This window comes from Cibotium barometz, chromosome 61 (genome assembly GCF_041138505.1).
Source record: "Cibotium barometz isolate CiBa-2024 chromosome 61, ASM4113850v1, whole genome shotgun sequence".
In the NCBI taxonomy this organism is placed as follows: Eukaryota; Viridiplantae; Streptophyta; class Polypodiopsida; order Cyatheales; family Cibotiaceae; genus Cibotium; species Cibotium barometz.
Window position 1 is genome coordinate 32,909,842 of NC_141106.1, and position 20,982 is coordinate 32,930,823.

The 20,982-nt window shown below is 45.3% G+C and overlaps 1 protein-coding gene across 2 annotated transcripts in view; it reads right to left on the bottom strand.

Moving 5' to 3' along the window:
- LOC147604802 (Phosphoglycerate mutase family protein) overlaps nt 1-20,982 on the bottom strand; it is a 73,501-nt gene that overhangs the window by 31,016 nt on the left and 21,503 nt on the right. The window contains exon 3 of one of the 2 annotated variants that reach the window (XM_086794676.1): nt 5,147-5,215. The exons of the other annotated variant lie outside the window; for it this stretch is intronic. Coding sequence (XP_086650802.1) covers nt 5,147-5,215 — 69 coding nt within the window. The remainder of the gene's footprint in view (nt 1-5,146; nt 5,216-20,982) is intronic. 2 annotated transcript variants of the gene reach the window in all.

Here is a 20,982-nt window from a genome sequence, read left to right on the forward strand (position 1 = left end):
GTATAGAGCTGAAAACAGGTCTGTACATAAAATACAGCAAGCTGAAATTCACTGTTTTGGGCTTATTTGAGTGGTAGAAGGCCAAGGAAGAGGACCAAGGACTTGGGATTTTGTTCAGGGAAGGTTTATGTACCGAAATGCTGCCAAAATTTCCTTAAAACAGGGGTTTCTTGGCTGTGAATTCCTCTTGTAACTACAGATACCATACCCTTGTAATTTCCCTTGAATTAATTGATAAATAAATACCGAAAGGGGCGCCGGACTACGGGGTCAATCTGGTGTTGAGCGAGGGAGCGAGGATTCTGTTTGTGTGTGTGTCATAAAGTCCAAGTATTTAATTGAAAGAATTACTGCGTTATGTGTCCATAGCCCGGTTTCACTTTGCCCAAGTCGCCTTTAGAGGCTCCATCTTTGTCTCCGTTGCTAGCTTCTTCTGTACCTCATATGAGGGACCATCCCACTCACAACCTATGCGTGAGATTGCCTTGATTGTTGTTCTCCATCGAGGAGTCCACCAAACATTGAAGGACAATGCACATTGAACAGGCAGCTTGGTTATCTCCCTTGTTGCCTCCCTCATGGTGGCAGCCTTTTGAAACCCTGCCTTCATATGCCCTTTCTTTCAACAAAGGTAAAGCAGACCTCTATGCTCAAGGTGTTGAGCTAGGGCTACTCCCAACATAATAGTGTGTTGACTTTGCATGTCACCAACTATAGAATCTTGCTCTTCCATGCCACGCTCCTCAAGAGGAATGCCTAGTTCCTTGGCCTTCCAAGCCTTCAGACTTTCATAAATGTGCCTTGGTACAGCCTTACAAGGTCCCACCCCATGGCCCTTAGCATGCGTGAAGTGTACCTTTAACCGTGTAGTGCTGCAAGGCTACACATCTGTAGAAAACTTGCACCTCCATTTTCCTAAGCCCGAGCCTACATACTTGCTCTCCCATGTCACATTGTTCCACAAGGGATCCTATGCGCAAGGCATCTTGCAAATAAAAACCCTATTGCCTGAGACCCTGCAGGTCATGGGAAAAAATCCCCATTTTAGCTCTCAAAAAAAAAACCTGATTTTGCACACCATTATGCTCTATTTTTGTGTTGGCCAACACCCATAGGACTTATAGGGCCAAGCTGGCGCCATATATTGAATATAATGTAGGGAAGAAAAAACTTTGTCAAACATAGAGGCACAAGTACCAAAAATCAGCCCGTGTATCCATTGCACTAGCACCTAGGCAAGTCCGCCCTTTCATGAATCAATCGGCCACATCAATTTGACTTGCGCACCGAGGAGAGAAATGACTTGGATATGTGTGCACAAAGATGGCTAGCACGCTCCATGCACGCATTTCGATAAGGATTTTTGGGGGGGAAAATATGTTGAATAAAAAACACATTTCACAACATGAAACATTTCAATCCGTTTCATACCTTCTGAAAGACGTTTCAGAGCTACTATGATCACTGCTTACACACAAACACTTAAGTGGCTATAAGCCCTTGTTCGCACACACTTGCACGCATTCACCTTTAAGAGAGGTTCACACATACTCATAGGTTGTGTTCACACGCTGAACCACTGAATATCCAACTATGCTTGTGGAAGCATGTATGATTGATTGATTGATTCGATCAATGCCTAATTAGAGACCTAGCCCATGCACAACAAACTGCTTCTTCTTCATGCTCAATACACAGTAGAGAGAGATGACCTAATCTACCATGTATTACTAACATGAAGTATATACAATGTTGAATAGAGATACTCAATGGTACCATTGCTCCTGATCTCTCAATGACTCAATGATGACTGATTGATCTTCAATGAATGTTCAATGAACATGACTAGGCCCTATTTATAGTGCCTAATGTTGGTGAGTTGGCTACCAACTCTACCAACCCTAATAATAATGTCCAACTAAGTGTGTTCACACAATAACCCAATAACTTTATCCACGTTGGGCTACTCATTGGGCGCTTGGACAACAAGTACAAATGATGCTCCATCGCTCCAACCCAGTATGGATCGTCTGGCGAACTCACTCTCTGTTCCACACACCGGTCCGTAACTCCGATAGCATGGCTACTGGACCTATTGTCTCCAATGATGTCTGTGCCACTGCCTCCTCAGGAACTGTGGGGACTGGAGCTAGCTCCTCTGCCTTTGGATGCTCAGCTAGCATGGTAGGCACCACTACGGAATCACTCATCTCATTCTCCTCCTCAATGGATTTGGAGAGAAAAGTCTGAAACTCACTTGATGACTCCTCCCTGTCCTCAAAAACTGGAATGGACTCTGGGATGGGTTGTCCTCCGTCAGTCTAGATCACCTCCAAGCTTGGTAGTGTCTGCTCCCTGGGGTCATCCTCCAGAATCTGCTCCTTACATGGAAACTCCGTCACTAATACCACTTCCTCTCTTGAAAGCTTTCTAGCATCGCATCCTCATACACTCCCTCGTGTTGAGCTTCATCAATGGTTACCACTCTGTGTTGTCGTTCATGCTTGGATCTCTTGTCGGCAAGATGCCAACAACTAGCGCTCCAACTACTCAATAGTCTTCATACCCTTCTCTATCCTATATGTTTCCACTATGCTCCCATAGAGATTGATGTTGATGGACCATGTTTCCTCCCAAAAAACCCAAGAGCTCTTTAACATCAGCCGAAACTCCATGTTCTCTACGCACATGAACTTGCTGCATGCTTACCTAAAGATAAATGAACACACCTTTGTGGTCAAAGACTAGGCAAAGGTTTCATCATGTCGCGGGATGGAGGAAGGGTGGGTGTAGCCAATTGGCTCAGGCAGGGAAGCCACATATACTCAGATGTATAATACATATACTCAAATCTATACCACATTTACTCATATGTATAAAACGCAACCCTATCTGCCCCATACGTCAACAAACTGACCAGCCTATAGCACTCTTCTGATGTGTTCTGCTACTGTGGACGGCCGCCTACTATGTGCTGTCCTGCAGCCTGAATAGGGCAGCCATTTTGCTGAATTTGGCCGCCCTTATGCTCTCCCAGATCTGGCCTTTGAGTGCCCACCATTAGACCCCCCCTTGATGCGCCTTCTTCCACCCGTCTAGCTGCATTGAAGCACCAACAAGCCACCTTGCTCGCTTGCTCTGTCCACCCTCTACTTGTGTTTGGACCTTTTTCTTGCCCTTTGGCTGAGCACCCCTTGCACACACAAGAGCTATGTGATACATCCTCAAGCGGTTGTCCACCTTTCTTCCAATCGTAACCAGCATTGAATTTGCCTTTGTTTTTCCCTGCAAGAGACATTTTTGAAGGCCATTTCATATGGAGATTCTCAAATATCATTGCTGAATGCATAAGCTGCTGAATGGTTTGGTTGGGATATACCTCCACGTTTTGCTAGAGAATGGAATTCAATCCTGACTCAAATTTCCTCTTCTTCTCATCATCTGGATATTTGCATGAAAGGGGTCACTTTTGTTGGATTCTGAAAACCCAATAGTGGTATCAAAGCTCCAGGTTGATTTTGCCTTGAGCATTAGCACCCTGTGCAACGACCCAATTTTTTATCTACGTCCGTACAGCTCATACCTGACCGTACATCCTCATGCCACCTCGTACCTGTCAGTACGCTTGCATGAGCCCATACCCAACCGTACATCCTTGCATTGTCGTCATGAACCTGTTCGTATATCCTCGCAAAACACCCGTACAATCGCCGTACTTGCAGTATCGTCAATACTCAGCTGTCAATTTCTCTCCCTACAGGACTTTCTGCAGTTGACTCCTACAAGGCAATTTGCAGTGTGTTGCATTTCCCAAGAGGAAGTTGACATAAAACATTTCACTCTGTAAAAATATTCTGGTTCTTGACCTTTCACCTTCACCTTGGCTGTAGAATTTCCCTTGGCTGTCTTGGCCCTTGGAATTCAGCAACCCTTTGTGAATGCTAATATGACTAATGAATAAACAACCCATGCTATTTATAGGCCCTTCTATGCTGGTCGGTGGGTCCATGAAGGCAGTCCGCCTGTTTTTATTTCTCCCACGACCTGCTGTCCACATGCGCCTGTTCACACTGCTGCTGGTGGCCACCTTCCTGCTGTGCTGTCCAGCCAGCGCATGGCTGCTCATGGGCTAGCAAGCAGCCTGTTCAAGCCATAAGGCTGGCCGACTGGGCTGGCCGACAGGCTGGCCAAGCTTCAAGGGGCTCCCTTGCTGTCCAGGCCTCCCCAGGGCTGGCCGAAAGCATGCCCAGCCATACTGCCTCCATGGCCCCTCAGTTGGCCCACAAAGGGTAACCCCTTTATAGGCAGAGTGGAACCCTGGCTCACTTGTCGCAGACTGCGGCTCACATGGACCAGTTTCCACTCCAGATCCTGCACCTACTGTACAGATATGTCCATGTAGCATCCAAGTGCAAGATGCGCGTGACATCCCCTTCTACTTGACTTGACGAAAGCTGCATAGCCTCAAGATAGTCCGTCAATAAAGCCAGATAGTCACCGAAGAATTCTTTGTTAAGCCAAAAAGCTTCCTTGTGTCCCTTGGTCCTGAAACTTCGTAAGAAACTGTCTCTGTCGTCGCGCTGGAGCCGTGCTTGAAGCAGTGCACAAGGATATGCTCGAGAACCATCACTTCGGCTTCGTCAACAATGTCTGTTCTGCTTCGTCTTTAATCTCTGAAGGGATTGGACCTGCATTTAGCCAACTCACATGGAACACATCGTGCATAGTCCGGCTCGGAGGTAACTTCAACTTCGTCGCCACCTCATTGATCCTTTTTCTGGATAGAAAAAGGTCCGAAGCTTCTGAAAGAAAACTTTGGACAATGCTTGCCCACCTGTTTCAGCCGTTGCTTCATAATCCGAAGATAGACCCAATCTCCTTCCGAGAACTTCACATCCCTTCGATCTTTCTTAGCCTGTCGAGTGTAGGCTCCCTGCGCTTTAGCTAGCCTATCTTTGACTAATTCCAAGATCTCCTAGTAAGACTCCAAACAATGTGTTCGCTTCAAGGACTAAGGACGAGGTTCTGGTCAATAGCGATCGGAATGGTCTTCCAAACATTCATTCATAAGGAGTCCTACCAATAGCAGAAGCAAACAAATCATTCAAAACTGCTTGAACTAAAGGCAAATATGATTCCCACTTACCTTGTTGATCGTAGACATAACACTTCAGCACATCCAACGCCGGCTGTAAATTTTTGTCTCACCATCTGTCTGTGAATGAAACATCAATTTAGTACCAAGATTGTCAAACAACGCCCTCTTGAAATGACTACTAAACTTGGCATCTCGCTTTGACAATATGGTCCTATGAATCCCACCAATTAGGTACCAATGCCAAATGAACAAGGGAAAAATATCTTCAGCGGTCACATTGACCCTACATGGAATAAGCATAGCAAATTTGGTAAATCTATCAACAATAGTTAAGCACCGAGTATTACGCTTACCCGAACCAAGAGGCAAATTTGTCACAAAATCCATAGATATATCTTGGAGATGTCCTTCGGGAATGGATAAAGGTTGTAAAAACCCTATCGTCTTCCCACAAGGAGCTTTCACTTTTTAACAAACATCACAGTGTTGCACATGAGTGAACACATCTCGTCTCATTCTTGGCCAATAGTATTGCCTTTCTAGCTTCTCCAAAGTCGAATTCATGCCCTTGTGACCACCAATGATGGCGTCATGGGCGTCATGGGAAAGAGCTGTCCTGAAGGACTTCATGACACAAAGGCGGCCTTTGTAGAAAAGCCACCCATCTCGTATCAAAAAATGGCATGGTCCTATGGCATCCAATGCCTATTCCCACAGTGCACCAAATTCCTTGAAATCCATGTGCGTCTGCTTCATATCATCTAGTCCTGTACCAACAAGGTCTAGTCTAGTGTTCTCAATCAAAGTCACTATTCCCTCCTTGCTCAAAGCATTGGCCACTGGATCGGCCTTTCCTGGAAGATACTCGATCATGCCACCAAATTGCTGGAAAATTCGGCCATAGTGGTGCTGACGGTCACTCTACTATGCACGGATAGAGCGGCTTGGAAAGGCCGTGGCATTTTGTTTGAATCCATTGCAATGTCTGATGGTCAATTCGAACCTCAAATTCTCGGCCATAAAGGAAATGCTTCCAATGTTTCAGGGCCTGAATTACTGTTAGGAGTTCCCGATCATAAATCGTGTAATTCTTTTCTGTGGGTAGCAACTTACGAGACATGTAAGCTATTGGATGGCCATTTTGTTGTAAAACGGTCCCAATCGTGATGTTACTCGCATTGGTGATTACCTGGAACGGCTCATTACACGAAGCCAGCGCTAGACAAGGAGCTTCTGACAAAGCCACCTTGAGGTTCTTGAATGCCTCCAATGCTCGTGGAGTCATTCAAATTCGCTACCTAAAAGTCTTGACACCCTTAAGCAGATCCGTAAGATCCACAAAGAGGTCAGCAAACTTGTCAATGTGGGTGGAATATGTCTAGTGTCACATGCGAAAGCTCTGGGAGTCTTTCAACCCTAAACACCATCCTAGAACATGCTTGATGCAAAACCCATACAGAATATGGAGAGAAGGGAGAGAAATAGCTAAGTATTCAGTATATTCTATAGAACAAAAAGGAAGTACATCATGGGTAGCCATTGGCTACCCCATCAAAAGGTGGAAACACCTAATCTATGACTCGGTCTATGGGAGGCTGAATAAATGACAAGAAGCATAGCCTGGTCTATTTATAGGCCTTGAAGACCTTGGTGGACTAGCCGACCCGCTGTCAGCCAGGTCCCCTAGACAAAGCCCCCAACCTGCTGCAACCGACAGAGACATCTCATGAATACTAGCCGACAACCTCCTGGGTATTCCCACTGCCTTCCTGCCCATGCCTAGTTGCTATAGCTCCAAAGTCAAGTATTCATTGGATTTAGATTTGGATATTTGGATTTGGTACTAGCCCGGTGAGAGATACTTGTGGGTCATCCCCGTGGTGTGCTCAACATCAGAGATCTTGTACGTTGACATCGACATCGACTTGGATATCCTACAATGGCATATTTGTTTGTTTTGTATTCATTGATTGTATTGATCGTGGCCAGCGTGCCCGTGGATTGTTCCTGAATAAATTCTTGAAAGGGGGCGGGGCCTGTTCCCCGCTCAATGTGGTGTACTATGCAAGATCCCCATTCCCTTTTCTCTCTCCCCTCTCTCTCTTTATATTTTTATCTCTTGGACACGTGGTTGAGTTTGTCACTGCACGCCCCGCTGGGCTTACACATGGGCAGGAAGGCAGTGGGAATACTTAGGAGGTGGTCGGCCAGTATTCATGAGGAGATGTCTCTGTCGGCTGTAGAGCAGGTTGGGGGCTTTGTTCAGAGGACCTGGCCGACAATAGGGCGGCCAGCCCACCAAGGTTTTCAAGGCCTATAAATAGGCTAGGCTATGCTCCTTGTCATTCATTCAACCTCCCATATGCTGAGTCATAGATTAGACATTAGATTAGGTGTGTTTTCACCTTTTGATGGGGCAGCCAATGGCTAGCCATGATGTACTTCATTTTTGTACTATAGAATATACTGAATACTCAGCTATCTCTCTCCCTTCTCTCCATATTTTGTATGCGTTTTGCATCAAGCATGTTCTAGGATGGTGTTTAGGGTTGAAAGAAGACTCCCAGAGCTTTCGCATGTGACATTGGTATCAGAGCATCAAGCTCAGCAAGGCTAAACATTGATTCAGTCCTCGATGAAGGTGCACAGTCCAAGGAAAGGAACACAAGACATGGAAGAAGTTCCCAGGAGGTTGGTTGATGGTGTTCCACAAGGTCCAAGGGGAATGGCAGTCCTGTGAATCGTGGCCACTTGGGGCACACCCGGAAAGGCTTTCAGGCAACAGTTCCAAGGGAGGATGATCCTCCAAGGGGTAGAGTGAGAGTGCCCCTCTTACATCGCAGTTGTAAGAGGGAGGGAGGACCAAATAGTTACATTCCCTCCCTCTTACATCGCAGTTGTCCTCAACTGCGGACCGCAAGTGTTCCAAGAATGTCCATATCTTCCAAGTATATCCGTGTGTTCCAAGTACATGAAGTACTTCCATATGTTTGAAAGTACATCATGTACATCCATATGTTGCAAGGTACTAGCCCCATCTTGTGAGCTTGTGCATCTTGTCTTTCCCCATATCTGTGGTGTCATCTGCTCATCTGGCAACATCTCAATGCCTTTTCTTTGACCGATGACCTTGTTCTTGATGGTACATCTTCATGGCCTGTCACATGTGTTAGATAAAATAAATGCATACTTACCTCTTATAAAAACTAGACACAAGTTAGTCAACAAACAAGTATGCATCATTCGCGTCTACTGGGTATTCCAGGTACTGGCCAGGTAGTCTGGACACCCCAATGGACTATCACATGCCATAAATCCAAGCATTGTCCACACATCAAAAATAGCACACAAAATCAAAGAAATTCAAACATACATCAATATGCAATGCACAAGTAATGATCCTCCCGTTCATGGATTGTCCTGTCTGGTTTCATCGAAACCGTGCTGAGCCATCTGGTCACTAGGACCGCTCAGACTTTTCCTCAAGGCCATCTGGTCACTGGGACTGCCCGAGAGTTCATCAATAGTCATCTGGGCCATCTAGTCACATTGACCGCCCAACTATGAAATCCAATACAGTATTGGGCCATCTGGTCGCAATGACCGCCCGACTGCGAAATCCAATACAGTCATCTGGGCCATCTGGTCACAATGACCACCCGACTGCGAAGCCCAATATATCTGGCATCGTTGCCTCCCATATACAAATCTCGTTTTGGCATCGTTACCGTCCATATACAAATCTTGCTCCTTGGGCTTTCTGGCATTGTTGCCACCCAAACTAGAGCATGTCCAAATAACCATTATAAGCATAATAATGATCAATTCCAATCCAATACACATACAATGAAGAGGGCTAGAGGTATGATCCCTCCCTCTTAAATCTGTCTTGATTGCAAGACGTCCATATCTATACTTCAAATACATCTCAACCAACCACTTCCTCAATGCTCATAAGCTCGAAGTATGTCTGGATAGTCCTAGAAGTACTCCTCTAGCATCCATTTCACGTCCAACAACGAATAACTCTTGAATTCCAAGAGGAACTTTCTGACCACTATCTTTCCTTCTTTTCTCACAGAATGAAACACAATCTGTTCTGGCTCTTCCATCCCTGGTGGATTCTTCAAAACAAGTTCCTCTTGTACATGGTTTCAATAAACTGTCATGGAAAACATTATATATCCTCCAATGATCTGAAAGGTCCAACCGATGACATACATGGTTGATCTTCTTGGTATCCTGGAAAGGTCCATTTACCATCATTCCCTGAGTGTGGCAATCCAAAGATAAAATCCATAGCAATATTCTCCCACAGATCATTCAATGGGTGCAATAATCCTGCTAGTGTTTGTTGATCAAACTTGACCTTCTGACAAAACAAACATTCTCGAATCATAAAGCTCAATGTCTTTCTCATACTAGGTCAATAAAAATAGCTCTCCAAAGCTTGAAGTGTAGTCAAGGTGTCTCTATGCCCCATGTATGGAGAAGCACGGCACTCTTCCATTACTTTGGCCTCCATTCCTTGTGTTACACATGACCTGGGTTTGTATCATAAGAAAATCCTTCTTGATGACATAAAAAGTCACCAAATTTCTATTCTGCAATCTGTTCCAAAACATCTTTGAAATCCTCTTTGGTAGCATAAGGATCCTTCATCAAAGTGAAATCCATATGGTAACCCATAGAAACCACATGGCTTAAGGGTCTCCGAGATAATGCATATGCTTCCTTGTTGGCTTTGACATTCATCGGCCACAACATGGCCTGCTTAGTTCAAGACTACTCCAATGCAATCTCATCCTGTTCAACCACAAAAAAAGGTCTAGAATATCCAACGCTGGTCCTTTGCCAGCATAAAGTCTCAATGCTTCAAAAGGATTCTGTTTCAGCTTTGGTCCACAAAGATCCCATGGCTTTATTTGTCGAAACATGCAATGGGCTAAGCACCACTACAAACCATTTGTCGAACTTCCTGGCATGATGTCAATCTGATGATCTTCTGATCTCTCTGGCTTCTTTGCCTTCCTTTCCTTTACCTGTCCTGAGAAAACCACATCTGAAAGAGTAGGCCTAGGAGTAGCTTCCTTGTCTCCTCCATGATAAATAGAGCATGTAGCGCTAGATCCTTCTGCAATGGTGACTCAAAAATAGACTTTAGCAGCTTCAACTCCTTTGGCTTCAATGGCTCAATCCTTGATAAAATCTGTACACATTTGAGCCCTTCTTTGCTCATGTTCCCTTTTGGTTCTCCAAGAAATAAATTCTTCGTCTCCGAGAGGTCGTCTGAATTGTTGAAAGTCATGGTACTCTTCTGATGTCATGGCCGCGGTTCCCATCAAGAATTTATGTAACAACCTCATGGTTGTTCCCTTCATGAGGCCCATGGTCTCCCTCTACTCTTGACATGGCTCTGTCACCCAAAGAAAGTTTCTTCAAGAGAAATCCTCCTCTGATACCACTGTAAGCCCAACGGGGCGTGCAGTGACAAACACAACCACGTGTCCAAGAGATAAAAATATAAAGAGAGAGAGGGGAGAGAGAAAAGGGAATGGGGATCTTGCACAGTACACCACATTGAGCGAGGAACAGGCCCCGCCCCCTTTCAAGAATTTATTCAGGAACAATCCACGAGCACGCTGGCCAGGATCATCAATACAATCAATGAATACGAAACAAACAAATATGCCATTGTAGGATATCGAAGTCGATGCCGATGTTGACGTACAAGATCTCTGATGTTGAGCACACCACGGGGATGACCCACAAGTATCTCTCACCGGGCTAGTACCAAATCCAAATATCCTAATCTAAATCCAATGAATCCAAGTCCGAATCCAAGTCCAAGTCCAAGTCCAAGTTCCATAACCAAGTTCATGTCCAAGCTTTATGCCCAACCTATATGTCCCAGTTCCATGTTTATGTCCAAGCTTCATGTTCCATGTCCAAGCTCTATGCCCAAGTTCTCCATGTCCAAGCTATATGTCCAAGTCCAAGAAACACTCGCTCATCCCATGAGTAATCTCCACAACTCCTATAGCCTTGTCGATGAAGAAAACCAAGGAAAAGCTCTTTCTCGCAAGAAAACTGATATAAAACCTGTTTTAATGGTTTTTGGGCGATAAAAACATCCAAAAAGCAATTTTTAGGGTTTTTGGAGCAGTTTTAGGGTTTTTGAAATTTCTGTCCGTACATGTCCGTTTAGCTCCGTACATGTTCGTACATGCGTCCGTATTGCCCATGCATATGGCCATACAAGTCTAGGGCTGACCGTACATCTGAAAAGCATGTTGGAGAAAATGTTGATGGCGAAGAAGAAGCTCTTCATGATCATAATGATGTCCACACGTACTCCACGATCTCCTTCAATCTTCAATGATCTTGTTCATGGTACTACAAGAGAAGTCCAACCCTTTTTATACTTGTAAGAGACCCTGCTTTTTGGCAAAACGCCTTCATGCTTTTGCTTTGTCTTTTTAAGCTTTGCTTTTCTCTTTTTACTTTTATTAATAAAATACTACTCAACTTTTGTTGCTTTGCTTTTCTGGCTTTAAGGCCTTAGGGCTGCTTTTTGAGAAAGCGCCTTTTAGCTTTTTGGTCCGGCTCGATCTGCTCTTTCCAATGGTGCCCTTGGCTCGCGGTCAACCCTGTTTGACTTTTTGCTTTTTCCCTGCTTTTTGACCAAGAATGGTGCTTTTTCTTAATCAATCCTTATGGACCCTGTCTCCATGTCTTCTTCCACCTGTCTAGTGTCCGGGCATGGATTTCATCATGTGAAATAGAGCTAGGAGGACCAAATAGTTACACCATGCCTAGCTGCTATAGCTCCAAAGTCCAAAACTGGTTCTATTCTAGTTCTTTATCCTGTTGCCCTTCAAGGATCAGCCATGGGATCAGCATGTACATGTGCATGCACATGACATCTGGCATACGCCCACAAATGACCGAATATCATATGTTGTCTGTAGTATCTCCCAATTCACTATCTCAGCCACTTTGGCCAGGTCAAGTCGGATGCCATCGGCACTGATCATGTATCCAAGGTAGTGAACCTCAAGCAAATAAAACTCCGACTTTTTCTCATTGACATAGATCTCGTTGCTTTCCAGCGACTTCAAAACCTTCTCTATATCAGTGTCATGCTTCTCGACCGTAGCTGAAAACACAAGTATGTCGTCCAAAAATATGAACACACTTTTCAATCAAGTCCCTGAATATCCACATCATCATGCGATTGAATCACAGTTGCATAGAAACGCGTTTCGTACAGGTTCGAAACGTACGAAACGTTTCGTCCTGTACGAAACGCGTTTTTTTCATCATGCATATTTTAAAAACCTAAAAAACGAATCGTTTCGTGAATCGTACGGCGCACTTCGTTCACGTTTCCCAGTGGCGGCCGCCTGTGACTTCGCCGATTTGTGTGCCAGCCTTCCATCGCTCGTGTCAGCCCGCCTGCTCCTTGGTGTCCTCGGGCCTTGTGGAGGTCTTCCAAAGGAGTAATGTCATGTTTTGCTTTATGTTGGTATTCTCTACACAACTCACAAAGCAGCACACTTTTTTCTCTTCCATCAATATTTATGGCATATCTTCCACGGTCCACCCTTGCTCTATTGAGGCCTGACTTCTAAGGCTATCTACCTTCTCTTCCCCTTGCTCTATTGTTGGCCAAGATGACAATTAAAATCATGAATCATATAATGAGATTAGTTTATGTTCTGTGTCGCACTTGCAGGGCCAACAATCTGCATTTATCCCCGCCTTGTAGGATGCCTCGAACAGGTGATTCTCTTTGGAACAATGTCACCTTCGAGTCTAGATATGGTGGCTCGGGCTCCGGAAAGTGGAAATGCAACTTTTGTGCTGATAAGCACCATGGCAGTGTCACCAGGCTGAAGGCACATTTGTCACAAACAAAGGGTTTTGGCATTGGGCCATGTAAGCATGTGCCACAAGAAATCTATGATAGCCTCAAGGCTTGGAAGGCCATGCAGCTAGGTATCCCCCTTGAGGATATCCCCAATCTGGGAGAGCCTGAAGCACGTCAAAGTGTCTCCAAGAGGACTCGCAGCATCAGAGAGGAAGATACCAGTGGTGAGGTTGCAGGTGGTGTTGCAGGTGGTTCTAGCTCGGCACCTCGAGCCAAAAGAACTAGTCTTCCAGTGTTCAAGAAAGGACATGTACAGGCAGGGATGCAAAAGGCTGCCATGAAAGAGGAAACGAGGGAGTTGATGAAGTTGTTTATTCAATGTGGATTATCCTTCCACATTGTCAGGACTCCTCGATGGAAGAAGGCAATGAGAGCTATCTCCCGCATTGGGTGTGAGTGGGATGGCCCCTAATCAATGAAATTGGGCCTGATAACATTGTGTAGGTGATCACGGACAATGGGTCCAATTGTGTATCCATGGGCAGGATGTTAGAGGAGGAGTTCCCCAAGATTGTGTGGACACCTTGTGCAGCACACAGCCTTGACTTGATGATTGAGGATGTGGGGAAGCTTGATTGGGTGAGCCATGTATTTTCAGCTGCATCTACGGTGAACTTTGTCACAAAGAGGCCAAAGGTTTTGAGCATGTACAGGGCCAATAGTGATCTTGAGCTTCTAAAGCCCTCCAAAACTCGGTTTGCATATATGTTTATTGTGGTGGAGAGACTAGTGAGAGTGCAACATGGCTTATTACGCACTATTGTGTGTCGTGAATGGACAGCATGGGAGGACAAGGATGAGCCCAAGTCTATAGCATTCTCTCGTATGGTCATGAGAGATACTTGGTGGCAGGATGCAGAGGGACTTGTGAAGGCACTTCAGCCCATGTATAGTGTCCTTCGGCTCACAGACATGGAGGGGAGTACCATTGGGCTGCTTTATGAGTTCATGGACAGAATTGGTGAAGCTCTCAATGATTTCACTACCTTGTCGCGTGACGGGTGCTCACCCTTGGGCTTTAACTTTAGTCTTTGAGTCTTTCTCTTGAGTCTTCCTATAAGTTATTTTATAAATCTTGATCTCTTATGCATGTCACATGTAGAGTTCAAGATATTAAGGAGATCTGGAATCGGCGTTGGGATTGGTTTCATAGGCCAATCCATGCTGTTGCTCACATTTTGCATCCCCTTTGGAGGAATGAGGAGTAATACCTCAATGAGGAGCTAGAGTCAGGATGGATCGAGTACATTACCAAGTTGGTGGGAGTGGGAGGTGATATACAGCTTATGAGAAAGCTCGAGGATGAGCTTCTCATTTACCGCCCGCAGCAGTAGCCATATGTTTGGGCGAGCTAATGCATTGCTCAGGGAGACATAGTTGGAGCCGGTGTCTTGGTGGGAGAAATACGGTATTGGGACACCCAACTTGGTAAGGTTTCTTGATTCTTGAATCTTGTATCTTTGTCTCCTAAGTCCTATTCTTTCAAAATCTACATTCAAATGCTACTCTCTTTTTGACTCTAACTTAACATTCTTTTTTGTACAATGTAGAGACGGATTGCATTGAGAGTTCTCTCCCAGGATTGCAGTTCAGGGCCTTGTGAGAGGACCTGGAGTACATGGGCTCTTTTTCACACGAAAAAGAGAAATAGACTCTCCTTAGCACAATTGGAGAGGCTTGTCTTTTGTCATTGCAATCTCCGATTGCTAGAACAAAAGGGTCATCCCATTGAGCCTCGCCAAGTGAATCCAGATAAGATTGATATCATGAAGTGCAAGGAGATTCCCGACATTCCTCAAGAGGAGAGAGACATCTATTCTATGCTCTATGAGGAGATCATGGCTCCGGTTCGCACTACACGATCTTCTCGAGAGGCTAGTACTAGTGGTGCACCTGCACCTCTAGAGAATGAGGCATTTGAGGACTCGGCTACCGGCAGTGACCTTGAGAGTGAGACTGCAGAGGCAGAAGATGCAGATGAGGATGAGCATGAGGATGCAGATAGTAGCTAGTAGCTGCCAGTATCATTTTATTTGGACATGTTATTTAGTTTGAACTTTGGACATGTTATTTATTTTGATCTTGGATTTTGAGTCATGACTCATCACCCACGTGGTGATCCTTTTGATTTCTGTTTAGTCATCAGTGATCACCCACGTGATTTGTGATATCACCATATCTTACATGTATTTTGTTTTTATTGAAATGAATTCAATGTGGTCTCTTATAAGTTATGTCAACAGTTTTTTCTTTTGTATATTTCAAGTTAAAAATATACATGTTTTTTCTATTTTGTATGAAACCTTTTTGTACCCGTTTCTTACCTTTTATGAAACGTTTCAAAACGTATGAAACCCGTTTCATACCTGCCGTTTCAGAAACGCCTGGCAACACTGGGTTGAATGTGGCTGAGGCATTCATCAAGCCAAAAGGCATGACCACAAATTCATAGTGAGCATGTTCCGTATGGAAGGCTGTCTTGGGGATGTTCCCCTCAACAATCTGAACTTGGTGGTACCCACTGTTCAAATCTAATTTCGAGACCAACTTGGCCCTATTCAGCCTCTCATCGGGAACTTGCTTTTGATAGTCAGCTTAGTGAGTGCACGATAATCTACACACAATCTGGAAGAACCATCCTTTTTCCTACCGAACAGGATCGGGCTTGCAAATGGCGACACACTAGCGCGTACAGCTCTTGGAGTTGGCAGTCCGACTTCGATTCCATTGCCTTGGACAGGCGGTATGGAAACTTGCACGGGGGATTCGAGCCTAGGAGTAGGTCTATCTTGTAGTCCTCTAGTCTAGACGAGGGGAGCTGGGAAGGGAGATTGTCCCAAAGAAAAATCTTCTAGAACTTGTCATGGAGAGCCTGGTACTTCTCGGAAGCACTGGCCACCATTTGGATAGTCTGGATATCAATCACTGCACATTGTGCACCTTTCCGTATTTCTCGTTTAGCCTACATGTGGCTTATGAGAGAAAAGTTTGGGATCCATGGCTCACATTTAATGATCACTGGGGCTTTAGACACGTTTCGGGTAATCCAAAAAGTGTGCGTGTCCCAATCAATGTCTGGCTAGAGCTTGTGAAACCATTGAATTCCCAATATTATGTCTACTTCTACAAGAGGGGCAACCATAAAGTCAGACAAACTCTGTGCCCGGAATCACTAGTTTAGCACCTTGAGCTTTAAACTTGATGCTCATCATGATGCCTATGCTAAATCCCTCTACCTTCTTGTGACTTGTCTATCGAAGTCAACAATAACCGGACTCACCGAGCAACCTGTTCTGTGACCACATCCTCCGTGCTGCTGCTGCTGTCAAACAAGACGACTCCTCTCTGGCCACCTATGAAGCCAAAGATCTTGAGCAGTTCATTGCACTCATACTCCTAGTCTTGGTTGCCCTTCTGCTTATCTTCGAGCTCTCGGCTGATGATGGCACCAACCGAAGAACTGGAGTCCAAAGAACTAGGAACGACCACTAGGGTCTGTATGGAGTGGGGCTCACCATGGAAGCCCTGGAGGCTAGGGTGGTAGTCTACGGAGTGGTAGTCTTCTTTGGGCAATTCTTAGAAGTGTGTCCTTTTGTGTGACAAAAGAAACACCTATTGTCATGTGCATGAATATGCCATGGACACGCTCAGATGCTCATCCAAAAGAGGGCAGCCAGAAAAAGAATGATATGGACCAGATGATGGAGCACAGAGCACTTTTGGCAGTATGGACTTGGAGATAGATGAAAGGATGTCCTATCAGCTGCGTTAGATACAAAGGAGGATAGTCGGCTGTAGATGGTTTGTCGGCTGTGCCTGATCAGAGGCGGCGGCTGCACTTCAGGAGGCTCTCCGCTGCAGGCGCATCATGGCACATGAAGAAGCCCAGTAGGGCAATACTTTTGGCATTTAGTGAACTGTTGACAGGCTGACAAGCCATAGCTGCATTTCGTACCCATACTCATCCGATGAGTACCTTCTATACTTTCCGTACCACTCCATACGTACCGTACCTCGTACGGATAAGGTCTTCGTACCAAATATGAGGTTCAATGTACAACACTTATTCGGCCCGTTTTTTTATTATTTTAGTCAATGGTCATTGCTCAATAGTTAATAGATTAGTTTTCATTTCAGTATTACCATTGTCTTTCATGCTATTTTTGTATGGATGCTAGATATTTCTTATTTTACACATACACACACATACACACACACACACACACACACGTATATATATATATAGTAAAAAACATGAACGTACTTAAAGTACTCATCTTGATGCATACTTTACGTACTCATACCGTATACGTACCATACCACACCGTACCTAAAGTACTCAACCACTATGCGACCAGCAGTCGGCCAGTTTGCCAAGTCTTGATGAAGGCTTATAAATAGGCATAAAGACTCCTCATTCTATTCATTCAACTCATTTAGGAGTTGGGTCCTTAGGGTCCCAGTTAGGGACAGATTTTGGTGATGTTCACCTTTTCCAAGAAGACAGCCAAGGGCTGTAGATTAGGAGTACCTTTTTGTACCATATTAATATACTTAATTTCCAGCCATCTCTCTCTCTCTCTCTCTTCTCTCTCTTTTGGTTGCGTTTTTGCATCAGCATGTTCTACGTGGTGTTTAGGGCTGAAGAAGACCCCCAGAGCTTCCACGTGTTACATTGGTATCAGAGCTAAACATTGTTACATTGGTATTAGGCTCAGCAAAGCTAAACACTGATTCAGTCCCATATGATGGTGTACAGGTCCAAGGTACAGGAAAGTACACGGATACGAAGCCCAAGGCAAGGAACACAAAATCGGGAAGAGCTCCCAAGGAGGTTTGTTGGTGGTGTTCCACAAAGCCAGAGGGGATGGCAGTCCTGTGGCCAGATAGGTTCTAGGGCAACGGTCCCAAGGGAGGTTTATCCTCCAAGGGGTGATGTGAGAGTCCTAGACTCATTTCTCAGGAATGAAGACCAAGACAGTGTTCAGGGTCAGGGCAGGAATGGATTGTGGACTAGATGGAACAGATGCATAGATCTTATTCTGTGACACAGTGGTTTTGGAGAGATCGGGCTGGGCTTTCAGAGAAAAGGGTTGCCAAGGATGGATGGATGACAAAGGGACTTCGGGAAAAGATTGGGATGATGACAGTCATCCAAGAACAGGTTGGAGTCCCGTCATCAAGTTTAGCAGAGGGGGATGTCATGTGCATGAATATGCCATGGACATTCTCAAATGCTCATCCAGAAGAGGGCAGCCAAAAAAAGAATGATATGAACCAGATTATGGAGCACAGAGCACTTTTGGCAGTATGGACTTGAAGATAGATGGAAGGATGTCCTGTCAGCTGCGTTAGATACAAAGGAGGACAGTCGACTGCAGATGGTTTGTCGACTGTGCCTAATCAGAGGCGGCGGCTGCACTTCAGGAGGCTGTCGGCTGCAGGTGCATCATGGCACATGAAGAAGCCCAATCAGTCAGTACTTTTGGCATTTAGTGAACTGTTGACTGGCCGACCAACAGTCGGCCAGTTTGCCAAGTCTTGATGAAGGCCTATAAATAGACATAAAGGCTCCTCATTCTATTCATTCAACTCATTTAGGAGTTGGGTCCTTAGGGTCCCAGTTAGGGACAAATTTTGGTGATGTTCACCTTTTCCAAGAAGGCAGCCAAGGGCTGTAGATTAGAAGTACCTTTTTGTACCATATTAATATACTGAATTTCCAGCCATCTCTCTCTCTCTTCTCTCTCTTTTGGCTGCGTTTTTGCATCAGCATGTTCTACATGGTGTTTAGGGCTGAAAAAAGACCCCCAGAGCTTCCGCGTGTTACACCTTTCCCTCCTCCTTGTACAAAGTTGTCTCTTCTAGACTCAGTTTCCCATCGGTCTTGCCTACTTGAGCTTTCTAGTCTGGAGTAAGCTTGGGCGCATTAGTCAAGTTCTTGGAGCCAAGGGCTCCTGTGCTCTGTCCTAGGGAAGACCCTATCTGGTTTTGGTCTTTTCCCCTCGAGGCGGGCTCCTTGTTGGGAGTGAAGGTTGGGAGGTCTTGGGCTTTCCACCATTATACTTCATCTCAACACTCTACGCAACCGAAAGTGCATCCTCGAAGGTGGCTGGCCGAAACATACACACCTCCCACTGGATTAGCGTGTCAAGGCCATAGAGGAACTGCCCTTTCTCGTCCTTATCAAAAATACCTAATTGCAAACATAAGTTTGAAATTTTGTTGGTAAACTATATGCGCATTTTGGCGCGCCCCTTGAACTCATCTTCGAGTCACTCAAGGTAATTGAGCGGTAGAAACCGCTGCTTAAGATCCAAGCCAAACTCGTTCCAAACATAAGCTGTCATACTTAATCTGGTGTGGACATGTCCCCAACAAGTCCACCATGGAATGGCCTCGTCCTCTAAATACCAACTAGCCAAGATCACTCTGTCAATATCATTTTTTCTTACAACAGCAAAATAAGCTTCAAATTGATGCAACCAGGAATAAAGAGTCGTGTGGGGTAGAGTTTACCATTATACTTACTGAAGTTCATTTTCTCGAGAGGATGACTCAAGGAAAAAGCTAGTGTCACTCTTGCATCTAAAGCCACAAGAAATCTTTCATGCTCCACATCACTTGGCGTCTTCTTGTATGGCAGCACAGGATGCTGTCGCACGGTCTTCCATTAATCTAATCTCCAATGCTCGCATCTGCAACTCGAGTGTCGAACTCGGCTGCATCAGTGGTAACCCTCCAGACGGATATCCAAAAGAGGATCTGCTATCAAGTTTTGGGAAAGAGGAGACAGAGGAGGAGATGGGAAAAGCGGGCTGGAATATAGGTTATGTCCTCCACGGCCAAGATCTGTGCCTTCTGCTCTTTCAACTTGGTGTTCTGGTTTGCGATTGCTCGCATCATCATCTGGAACATCTCGTGCACACTCATGTCTATCGTCCTCGAAGGACTGCCTGGTGCTTCTTGTTCCAAAGTTCTTTGTGTGAGAGCAAAAGGATGAAAAGGCCGGATATACAAGAGATCAAAGCAAAACAGCACACCATGAAATGGGTGAGTGAGTGTATATATGATGATGGGTGAAAATATGTACAAGAGGCCCTCTGATGAGAGGTGACTCTAAGTAGAAGACCAGTGCAGAAGCAAAGACGATGTCAGAGCTAAAGCACGGTCGACGACGAAGGCTCGCGTCAATGTGAGGCAAAGGCACTCTTGAGGGGTGGATGCAGAGGCACTCCAAGGTGGTAGTGAGCAACGAAGGTGAAGTGATGCAGTCTCTGGTGACAATGGTGTTGTGGTACCTGAGGGGTGATGAAGAGCAAAAAGGGCTGCCGCCGTCACGAGTGGTGCTGGTGCAAGCTCTAGTGACAAGGGTGCTGCAATACCTGAGTGGTGATGAGGAGCAGAGAGGGTTGCCATCCCGAGTGGTGGAAGTGTAGTGAGCAAAGAGTGGGCTGTTGTCCCAAGGTAAACTGTAGAAGAAAAACGATGATAAACTGTAGCAGAGGGTGGGCTGCTGTCCCAAGATATGTGGTGATGATAAAAACGTTGAGGTGTTGTATGTAGCAGAGGGGGCTGTTGTCCCATGAGCAGATGTAAAACGCTAGTGTGCTTTGTGTAGCAAAGAGGGCTGTTGTCCCATGTGCAGATGAAACACTGGTATGCTCTATGTAGTAGAGAGAGCTTCTGTCCCATGAGCAGAAGTAAAATGCTGGTGTGCTCTGTGTAGCATAGACGGCTACTGTCCCATTAGCTGAGGTAAAACGCTGGTATGCTGGAGCAGACAGGTGATGATGATGAAGCAGATGTAGTGCAAGCTCCGGCAGGAGTAACAACCAGCAGGTGTGGTACCAGATATGATCTATGAAGGGGTACAATATGTGGAATGATGAGGCGAATGCTATATATAATATGTGGGGCTGCTGGTCGGCTAGTCCGCCAACAGCAAGAC